The sequence below is a fragment of the Arvicola amphibius genome, chromosome 2 (assembly GCF_903992535.2).
Source record: "Arvicola amphibius chromosome 2, mArvAmp1.2, whole genome shotgun sequence".
NCBI classification, from domain to species: domain Eukaryota; kingdom Metazoa; phylum Chordata; class Mammalia; order Rodentia; family Cricetidae; genus Arvicola; species Arvicola amphibius.
In genome coordinates this window covers 121,784,024-121,795,014 of record NC_052048.2, presented here as the reverse complement: position 1 = coordinate 121,795,014, position 10,991 = coordinate 121,784,024, and the positions used below count along the sequence as shown (strand labels likewise).

Sequence of the window (10,991 nt, the reverse complement as noted above, 5' to 3'; positions counted from 1 at the left end):
ACTCAGAGATCCACCTACCTCTGCCTCCCAAGTGCTGAAATTAGAGGAATGTACCACCAGGGTCCGGCTAAAGCATGAGACTCTTACTAATTTATATATATGTTGATATGTTGATTTTCAAATATTTCACATCAGCATGTCACAACAAAATGGAAACTATAGAAACTATACAGTATATTTTATTTGTTCCACCTCAGTCTTGACTTGTGCTTGCTTGCTTGTCACAGTGTCTCCTGCAGCCTCAGATTCACTAGAAATAGAACCCAGAGCCCGTATGCATGCTAGAGAAACACTCTTCTTTTTTTTAATTTGTTTTTATTCAGCTCTACATTTCTCTCTGCTCCCCTCCCTACCTCTCCACTCTCCTCCCCTCCAACCCTCTCCCAAGGTCCCCATGTTCCCAATTCACTCAGGAGATCTTGTCTTTTTCTACTTCCCATGTAGATTAGATCCATGTATGTCTCTCTTAGGGTCTTCATTGTTGTCTAGGTTCTCTGGGATTGTGATTTGTAGGCTGGTTTTCTTTGCCTTATGTTTAAAAATCACTTATGAGCACTTATGAGTGAATACATAAGATATTTGTCTTTCTGTATCTGGGTTACCTCACTCAAAATGATCGTTTCTAGCTCCATCCATGTGCCTGCAAATTTCAAGATGTCATTATTTTTTTCTGCTGTGTAGTACCACATTTTTCTTTTTTTTTTTGTTTTTTTTGTTTTTTTTGTTTTTCAAGACAGGGTTTCTCTGTAGCTTTGGAGCCTGTCCTGGAGCTAGCTCTTGTAGACCAGGTTGGCCTCGAACTCATAGAGAGTCACCTACCTCTGCCTCCCAAGTGCTGGGATTAAAGGCATGAACCACCACTGCCTGGCCACATTTTCCTTATTCATTCTTCAGTCGAGGGGCATTTAGGTTGTTTCCAGATTCTGGCTATGACAAACAATGCTGCTGTGAACATAGCTGAGTGCATATCCTTGTGGCATGATTGAGCATCCTTTGGATATATACCCAAAAGTGGTATTGCTGGGTCTTGAGGAAGGTTGTTTCCTAATTTTCTGAGAAATCGCCACACTGACATCCAAAGGGGTTGGACCAGTTTGCATTCCCACCAGCAGTCTTGTTGACTGTGTCCTTTGCTTTACAGAAGCTTTTAAATTTCAGGAGGTCCCATTTATTAATTGAGAAACACTCTTCTAACCTGAACGACATCCCCAGTCCCTGGTTTTTGTTTTTAATCTGCTTCTCTTCTGAAAGCATTAAACAATAATTATAAGATTTTTATACTCGTCGAAGGAATAGCAATTCCATAAAGCCTCATTAATTTCACTCTTTTGTTTGTTTGTTTTTGTTTTTCAAGCCAGGGTTTCTCTGGAGCTTTGGAGCCTGTCCTGGAACTCTCTCTGTAGACCAGGCTGGCCTCGAATTCACAGAGATCCGACTGTCTCTGTCTCCCTAGTGCTGGGATTAAAGGTGTCATCACCACTGCCCAGCTCAAGCTATTTTAGATTTAGGATTCAATAATTTATTTTGCACCATTTTTGAAGAAGAGAACCATGTAGCTAGGGATAACCCAAGAGTGAATGTGTATCGTTTAAAATAGGGCAGTTCATAACCGGGTGGTGGTGGCGCACGCCTTTAATCCCAGAACTCGGGAGGCAGAGGCAGGTGAGTTCAAGACCAGCCTGCTCTACAAGAGCTAGTTCCAGGACGGCTAGGACTGCTACGCAGGGAAACCCTGTCTTGAAAAACCAATAATAATAATAAAAAAGTCCCCCCTTCCCCTTTGGAACCTTCATTTGTAATTGGTTGTTGACTGCACTTAGAGAAACACTGCTTAACACCATTGACTTTCCTTTGATACCAATGTAGTTCCTAGAAATGATTGAATTCCACCATAAATTAATAAATAGCCAAGTGTGGCAGCATGTGTCTATATCCCAGCATATGGTAGGTAAATACAGAAGGATCATTGCATGTTCACACACCACATACAGAGAGGGAGACAGAGATAGGGAAGGAGGAAGGGAGGAAGGGAGAGAGAGAGAGAGAGAGAGAGAGAGAGAGAGAGAGAGAGAATAAATGAATGTATTTTTAAATTTTAAATGTATTTTAGCTAAAAAAAAAACTAAGGAAAATCCCAGCATTCAGGAGGCAGAGGCAAGCAGATTTCTATGAGTTTAGAGGCAGCCTGAAAATTCAAGATCATCCAGGGCTACATAATGACATAATGATAGTGAAATCCTGTCTCAAAAAAAAAAAAAAAAAAAAAAAAAAAAAAGAGTGGGCCTGGTATGATGGCAAACACCCATAATCACAGAATTTGGGAGACAGAGGCAGGAGGGTCAGGAGTTCAAGGTTACCCTTTACTACATAATTTGGGGCTAGTGTGGACATCTTCATTCACATTAACAAACAAAAAATAATGCCTACTTTGTGGGAGTGTGCTAGCACAGAGATAAAAAAACTGAATAAAACAAATCATGTTCTTCTCAATGCACTGGATGGCTTTCCCATGAACAGCACATCTTCCAGGGCTGTGTGTGGTTCTTTGCTTTTCAAAGGTTATTGATTATATCTGCTATTCCTTGAACCATAAGTTGTAAAAACAAGCATTTCTCTAAAATAAAACCTCTGAGATGGCACTCCTCAACATTTTTCCTTTTTTCCCTCCTTGCATTTCTTTGCTGGGCATGGGGTCCCATTTCTTTTTCCTTCTTCCTTCCTTCCTTCCTTCCTTCCTTCCTTCCTTCCTTCTTTCCTTCCTTCTTTCCTTCCTTCCTTCCTTCCTCCCTTCCTCCCTTCCTCCTTCTCATCCTTCCTTTCTTTATTATGCATGCAATGTTCTGCTAGCATGTATGCTTGCAGGCCAGAAGAAGACACCAGATTTCATTGCAGATGGTTGTGAGCCACCATGTGGTTGTTGGGAATTGAACTCAGGACCTTAGGAGGAGCACATAGAACTTTTAACCTCTGAGCCATCTCTCCAGCCCCAAGGGGAGCGTTTCTTTAATCAGCGCTTGGGAGGCAGAGATAGGTGCATTTCTGTGAGTTCAGGCCAGCCTGGTCTAATGGGTTCTAGGACTGACAGGGCTAAGTAGAAAGACCCTGTTTCAACACCCCTCACGAACAAACAAACAAACAAACAAAAAACCTAGTGCCGGTGACAGTATGCACACAGTACTAAAAATAGTGTGGGGGATTTTTCATCCCCATAATCTTTGTCCTTTGGACTAGACAATACACAACTTCCTTCATCCGAATGAGAGAAATATATAGGTATCCTTTCTTACCAGAGTCTTGACTCCTAATGAGCGATTTTGTAGTCATCACAACAGAATACACAGAAGCATGAGTTTATGGAATTTGTACAGTGGCTAACTGGGGACAGAAGAACTCCACTGCTTACTAAGGGTTTACTTTGTTCTTGTTTGGTTTTGGTTTTTGGTTTTTAGAGACAGGGTTTCTCTGTGTAACCCTGGCTATTCTGGAACTAGCTCTGTAGACCAGGCTGACCTTAAACTCATAGATCTGCCTGCTTCTGCCTCCCGAGGGATGGGATTAATGGTGTGTGCACCACCGCCCAGCTGTTTACTTTTTAGTGGTTAGTTTTCTTTAGTAGATTCTAGATGAACTTTTCAGAAATGCATCTTCTGGGTACATAAAGTGATCCTCTCCTTGTCTGACTTAGATAGAGAATGCCCTAATGCTGCATCTCACAGCTAGTCTTACATTTGCCTCCATTTTAACAGCAACTTGAGACTGAGCTTTGTGTGGAAGAGGAGCCCCTGGTCAGGAGTGCAGCAGCTACTATCATTGCAAGTTCACTTCAGATATTCCTGCCTCTAATCGAGGAAGCAAATATGTCACGGTTCCTAAGAAATGAGGACAATGATGAGAACATGCTAAACATGTCCCTTAGTCTAAGCGAAAGGGACAGTGACAGGATGGCCAGAGTAGCTAAGTCACTCAGTCTAAGAGAGAGTGAGACAGAGGACAAGTTTGAGGATGCCCATGAAATTATCCCTGTGGCAACAACAATGAATCTCCTATCATCCGTGGAAGAATGTACAACTGGGTTGTATTTGTTTCTAAATAACAGATTCTCCGACGCAATCAATCTTATTCACCCATGGTCAAAAAACAGCCCATACCACGCCCTGATCTACAGCATGCTTATGATTGTCAAGGCCATCCTGACTTTCGAGCCACAGGATATTCAGATTGGAATGAATGCTGCAAAGGAAGCTTTGAAAACCTGCAACAATTTCCGAAAAAAACCCAGGATAATGACTTTATCTCGCCTCGTGAGTAGACAGGGAATAAAGTCCATCAAAGAGGAGGAACTGCATGCAGAAGTCTGTTATGCCGAGTGTCTGATCTTGAAGTCTGCCATAACATTTATACAAGATGACAGTTTGCTGAATTTCCTTAAAAGCGGCATCAGCGTTGGGTCAAGCTACCAAATATACAAAGACTGCCAGCAGGTCTTAGAACTTATGCCAGATAACCAAAGTAAAACCCACAGACACCTGGATGGAGGGGTAAAGTTTGGACTTGGAGTGTTCAATCTGATGTTCTCACTTGTGCCACCAAGATCACTTAAGCTTCTCAATATTGTCGGCTATTCTGGTGATAGGGAAGTCGGTCTGGCCCTGCTTCACGAGAGTGCATCTGAACCGCACATAAACAACATCTTAAGTGTTTTCACTCTCCTCTTTTATTACAATTATGTGCGTGTAGTTGTTGGTGTCGAAAAGGCTTCCACTTCTGCTACAGAGAGTCTCTTCCTAATCTACCTGCAGAAATTCCCCAACTGTGTTGTACTTAAATTTTTTCGTGCACGTTTTAGCATGCTAAATGGAAATTTTGAAACTGCGCAGTTAAAGTTACAAGAGTGCATTATTACTCAGAATGAATGGAAGCAGGTTCATCACCTTTGTTACTGGGAACTTATGTGGTGCCATATTTTCCTGCAGAACTGGAAGCAGGCATACAACTATGCCAATCTACTGTCTCAGCACAGCAGGTGGTCTAAGGCAATATACACATACAGCAAGGCTATAATAATGGCCTTGCTTCCTCCTAATTCTGTGAACTCAGACAACGAGAGCATAAGCACTGTCTTCTTACATGTGGATAGCCTGAGAATCAAATTTTTAGGCTCCTCTGTGCCAATAGAAAAGTTCATTGCTGAGAAAAGTCAGCGCTATGGCACTACAACAGGCTGGTTTACAGCACAGCCCCTTCTGGAATTCATGTATGCCTGGAGTGGCTTCCGAGTCATGAGCAAGAAAATAGAGCTCATTTCAAGTTGGCTCTCAATAATTGACAAAGGAAAAGACCTTCTGAATGAAAATCCAAATGAGGAGTATGGCATAGATGACATGAGCTTGTTAAATCTGCTGAAAGGTCTCTGTCTGAAACACCTGGGCAAACATTTAAAGGCTGAGCACTACTTTATTCGTGTTATTAAGAAGGAGAAAATGTTAAAATATGACCGATATTTGGTGCCATATAGCTACTATGAACTGGGAATGCTCCATTATCTGAAAGGAGATTATGCCAATGCAACAAAAAACCTAGACTACATAAAGAACTATAAAGACTATTCCATGGAAGCCCGGCTACAGTTTAGGGCTCATATTGCCCTGGAACAAATAGCTAAATTAGAAAAGTGATTTTTGACCCAGTGTGCTTCTCTTTAGTATGGGTAGAATATCTACAATCGATCAAGCAATTAGTGGGTAGAAAAGTAATTCCCTTGTGAAAAACAAAAGTCCAAGAGGCAGCTGCTAAGGATCTGATTAGTCAATAAGAAAGGAATATGACATCTCTTTGCCCTCTCTCCTTCTCCTTCATAAAATGCAATGCTTAGACTGAAAACTGGAGTGAAGCACATTCTTGAAAAGAAAAGGCAAATGCTGTACACTGCAAACATATTCATCAATGTACTCCATTAACAGCTTCAAAACTTCCAAAGGTTTAGCCTCCCACTAGATAATGAATATGTCCTGCACAGAACATAGAGAATGCTTAACTGGTTAAAAAAAATGACCTCAGTATCTGCCTGTTTCAAAAATAACAGCACACCGAGTGGTGGTGGTGCACACCCTTAATCAAGAAGCAGAGACAGGTGGATTTCTATGAGTTCGAGGGCAGCCTGGTGTACAGAGTGAGTTCCAGGACAGCCAGGGCTGTATAGAGAAACCTGTCTTGAAAAAAAATCAAAAACAAAAATAACAGCATAATGAGTAATATAAACTCTGAAAGGTTTTCTCTTATAAACAATCACTTTCATTGCCTTTTATATCAAAGATGATTTCCCCTGTGTGATAAGGACTATCTTTTACACTTAGATGAAGAATACTATGAAGTTCTATTGTGAATTTATAATTGGCCAGAGAATAGAGAAGAAGTCTCCACCCATATATAAACCCTATGATAATAAGTGGAGGAGATCAAGAGGATGATAGGCTATTGGGTTTTTAAAAAAGGGGGGGGTGGACATGACTTAGCAAATAAATCATTTGCCACAAAAACACAAAAACCAGAGTTTGGCTCCTCCAAACCCAGGTAAATTCTTCTGGGTGTTGGCAGCCTCACCTGTAAGAGGTGGGAGGAGGTGGGGGTCCCAGGAAGCAGCTGGCTAGTTAGATGAGCCAGTGTCTGGGAGCTCTAGGTTCAGCTGAGAGACCTCAAACAAAGCCTGCTAATATCAAACCCAGGCCACCACATGCATAGGCACATACATACACTCCCACACGTGTTCAGACACATGAGAAGAAGCAAACACAGGCACACCACACACAACTGACAAAAATTAGTAAACATTTTTGGGGGGAATAAAAGGTGAGGCTCTTGGGAGGTACAATTAGTGACTGATGAACCCTTGCTTTCATCATCCTCTCTAAACTGTAATTTCTACTTTAAGACCAGCCAGCTTTTCAACGTTACTAATCCATTCGATAGGCCACTCTGTGAGCAAGTGGTAGTTACAGGTTTGGAACTCAGTATTGTTTTACCTGCCTTAGGGCTAAAAAAGTTTTCAGACCAGTAAATTGGGCTGAGTTCATCCTCCATTCTTAAAGTTACCCCTTGAAACAAATCTTGGGAAAGAGCCAGGCAAGATGGTCCAGACGTATAACCCTAGCACACACAGGCTGAGGCAGGAGGATTCAAATTCTAAACAAGCCTGGGCTACATAGAGAGACTCCAGATAAATGAAACAAAACAAAAAGTTGATACTGGGAACGTTGTTATAAAAGTGCTTGCCTAACACGTGCAAGGTCCTGAGTCTCAGCCCTAGCAGTCACAAAATAAATGTATTTTTCCATTTCCTAAGTTTGAATTGCTAAAACACATTCTCTTAATGCTTAATGGGTGTTGTGTCCAAAGAATTAAATGGAGCACAATGAGGTGTCAAGTTATTTCAGAATTAGAAATGCCTGGTTTTTTAGATTTATTTTATTTTTAATTAGTGTATAAATGGGGGTAGGGATGCAGGAAAGAGGAGCTACAGGCAGTTGTGAGATGCCCGAAGTGGGTGCTGGGAACCCAACTCCAGTCCATCTGGAAAAGCTGTACATACCTTTTTTTTTTTCTGAGACAGGGTTTCTCTGTGTAACAGCCCTGACTGTCCTGGAACTCCATCTATAGACCAGGCTGGCCTCGAACTCACAGAGATCTACCTGCCTCTGCCTCCTGAGTGCTGGCTGGGATTAAAAGCATGTGCCACCACCATCCTGTTCTTTGCATTGATATTTGATCATAGTCAAAAATAAATATCTGCAACCATACTTATTCATACATTAAAAAGAAGCAAACGGGTTGAAGAGATGGCTCAGCAGTTAAGAGCACTGACTGCTCTTCCAGAGGATACATATTCAAGTCCCAGCACCCACAGAGCAGCTCACAATTGTTTAACTCTTGTTCTAGGGAATCCAGTGCCCTCATACAGACATATCTGTAGGAAAAACACCAATGTACATAAAACAAAAATAAATTATTAAAAAAAGATACAAACCTACAATACCCACTTCTCAAGGGACTAAAGGCTAGAAGGTTGCTAGACAAAAAAAAAAAAAGAGAGAGAGAAAAAAATCTCAATTTTTAACAATGCGTAGTGTTGGATGCTTGTAATCCCAGTACTTGGGAAATGGAAGCTAGAGAATCAAGGTCAGCCTCAGCTGCACAGCAAGTTAAAGGCCAGACTGGGCTAAATGAGACCCCCACCTAGAAAATAATTCTAGAAAACATAGCAGCAAACTAAAGCTATATATATATATATATATATATATATATATATATATATATATATATATATATCTACATAAATTTATTATATTAGCTGGGCAGTGGTGGCCCACGCCTTTAATCCCAGCACTCGGAAGGCAGAGGCAGGCGGATCTCTTGAGTTCAAGGCCAGCTTGGTCTACAGAGCAAGTTCCAGGAAAGTTGTTACACAGAGAAACCCTGCATCAAAAACAAAACAACAACAAAGATTTATTATTTTATGTGCATTGGTGTTTTGCCTGCATGTATGTCTTATGAGGATTTCAGATCTGTGTGAGGACCTGGAGTTACATACAGTAGAGAGCTGTCATGTGGATGCTGGGAATTGAACCTGGGTCTTCTGCTCTTAACTGTGGAGCAATCTCTCCAACCCCTATAGCAATATTTTGTGTGTGTGTGTGTGTTTACTATGTGAGGACATGTATGTGGGTGTGTAGTGTGGGTACATACATGTAGAGGCCAGGGGTCAATGTAAGTTATCTTCCTCAACCCCTTCTCCACCTTTGTGTGTGTTATATGCAGGTATGCAAGTGTGCTGGCCTGGCAGGTACATATATCATACAGACATTAAAATGTCTTCCTCAATCACTTCATTATTATTATTATTATTATTATTATTATTATTATTTATTGATAGGGTCTCACATGTAGCTCTGGCTATCCTGGAACTTAATAATGTAGACCAGACTGGCTTCAAACACACAGAACTCCATCTGCCCCTGCCTCTCAAGAGCTGGGAATTAAGGATGAGCTATTACACCTAGTTTCTACTTTATTTTTTGAGATAGAACTCACAGAACTAGGACCTTACTGCTTTGGCTAAAATGGCCAGCTAGCAGGCCTGGAATCTGCCAGTCAAGGTCCCCAACCCCTGAGGTTACAGAAGCACACTGCCATGCCAGGCTTGTGTGTGGATGCAGAGCATCCAAAATTAGGGCCTCCTCATGCTCGCAAAACGACTTTACACACTGAACCATCTCACAAGCCCCCTCTCTACCTTGGTTTTTGAGACAGGGTCATACTATGTGACATTGGCTGGCCTGGAACTCATTAGGCAGACCAGGCTGGCCTCTGCCTCCCTACTGCTGAGATTAAAGGTGTGTACCACCACACCCAACATAAAACAGTTGTGTGTGTGTATTCTTGAGAGTGTACTTCTGGAAGTCACAAAACTTGTAGTTCGTTCCTTCCACAAATGTCCCAGAGGTCAAACTCAGGTCATTAGGGACAGTGTAGCAAGTTCCTTTAACCACTGAGCAGTCTCACCGAACCACAGGGCCTCATCTGGCTTCTCATGCTTTCGGTGCAAGCAAGCACTTTACTAACAGCCGTCACCCCAGTCCACTGTATCCTTCAATGCTAACAGCCGTCACCCCAGTCCACTGTATCCTTCAATGCTAACAGCCACCATCCCAGTCCACTATATCCTTTAAAAATAAAAATTTTACATGTATGAGTGTTTTGCTTGCATGTATGTCTGAGCACCACGTAGGTGCCTGTTGTCCCTGGTTGCCAAGAATGTCAGCTCCTGGGAGTTAAAATTGTGAGCTGCCATGTGGATGCTGAGGATTGAATCCTGGTCCTCTGAAGAACAGCCAATGTCCCTAACCACTGAGCAATCTCTCCAGCCTCTTAATGTATTCTTTTCCTAAATTTCCTAAATTTGTTTTCTCTCTTTGTCTCTCCCTTTCTCTTTCTGTATGTATGTGGGGGTGGGGACAATCTCAGGCGTCATCCTCAGGAAATCCACCCACCTCCTTTGAGACAGGATCTCATTGGTCCAGAATTTGACAAAGGGAGCCCAGGGATCCTTGTTTCCCCTTCCCAGCCCTGGGACTACAAATGAACACCACCACCACCATGCTGGGCTTATTTTTAGGCAAATACTTTATCCGTGCAGCCATTCTTAGGCCCTCATCAATGTATTCTTGATGACTAAGCATATAGAGAGAGACTGAGGAGTTCTACCAAGCCTCAGCATAGCAAATATGGCACCCAACAAGGTTTGCCTTTTATCCTCCTCCCCGTTGCTAAAACCGTTAGTTTATAGTCATAAAGCTAACTTCCAAAATTCATTCCCTTATTTGACCACTAACTCATTCCTGAGACAAAACATCAAAATCCAGCAATCAATCAAGCTGGGCGGTTGTGGAGCACACCTTGAATCCCAGCACTCCAGAGGAAGAGGCATGCAGATCTCTGTGAGTTCCTGGTTTACAGAGCTAGTTCCAGGATAAGCTCCACAGTTACACAGAGAAACCCTGTTTTAGAGAACAAAACAACAACAAAACAAAAACAAAAAACCAAGCAAACAACAACAACAACAAAAGGATCTAGCAATCAAAATTCAATATGTCTAATCAGGACTTACCAACTCACCCTAGCACAGACTCTCCCAGCCCCCCACTTCCCTTTAAAAACCAACTCCTGGGCCAGGCAGTGATGGCGCACACCTTTAATCCCAGGAAGGCAGAGGCAGAGGCAGAGGCAGGCGGATCTTTATGAATTCGAGGCCAACCTGGTTTACAAGAGCTAGTTCCAGGATAGGAACCCCTGTTCTGGGGTTACACAGAAAAACCCTATTTTGACAAACAAACAAAACAAAACAAAACAAAAAACCCGACTCTTGGAAAAAAACACCTGCTTGTTGGTTGCTTTCTGCTGCTACTGCTGCCTTTGCAGCCTCCCCACCCCACTGGCCC

At 42.1% G+C, this 10,991-nt stretch overlaps 1 protein-coding gene across 1 annotated transcript; it reads left to right on the top strand.

The window, feature by feature from the left end:
* Positions 1–3,857: 3,857 nt before the first annotated feature.
* LOC119806220 (tetratricopeptide repeat protein 39B-like) lies at positions 3,858–5,675 on the top strand. The gene has a single exon (XM_038317819.1). It carries the CDS (start codon positions 3,858–3,860, stop codon positions 5,673–5,675), a length of 1,818 nt encoding a protein of 605 aa, XP_038173747.1.
* The last annotated feature ends 5,316 nt before the right edge of the window (positions 5,676–10,991 follow it).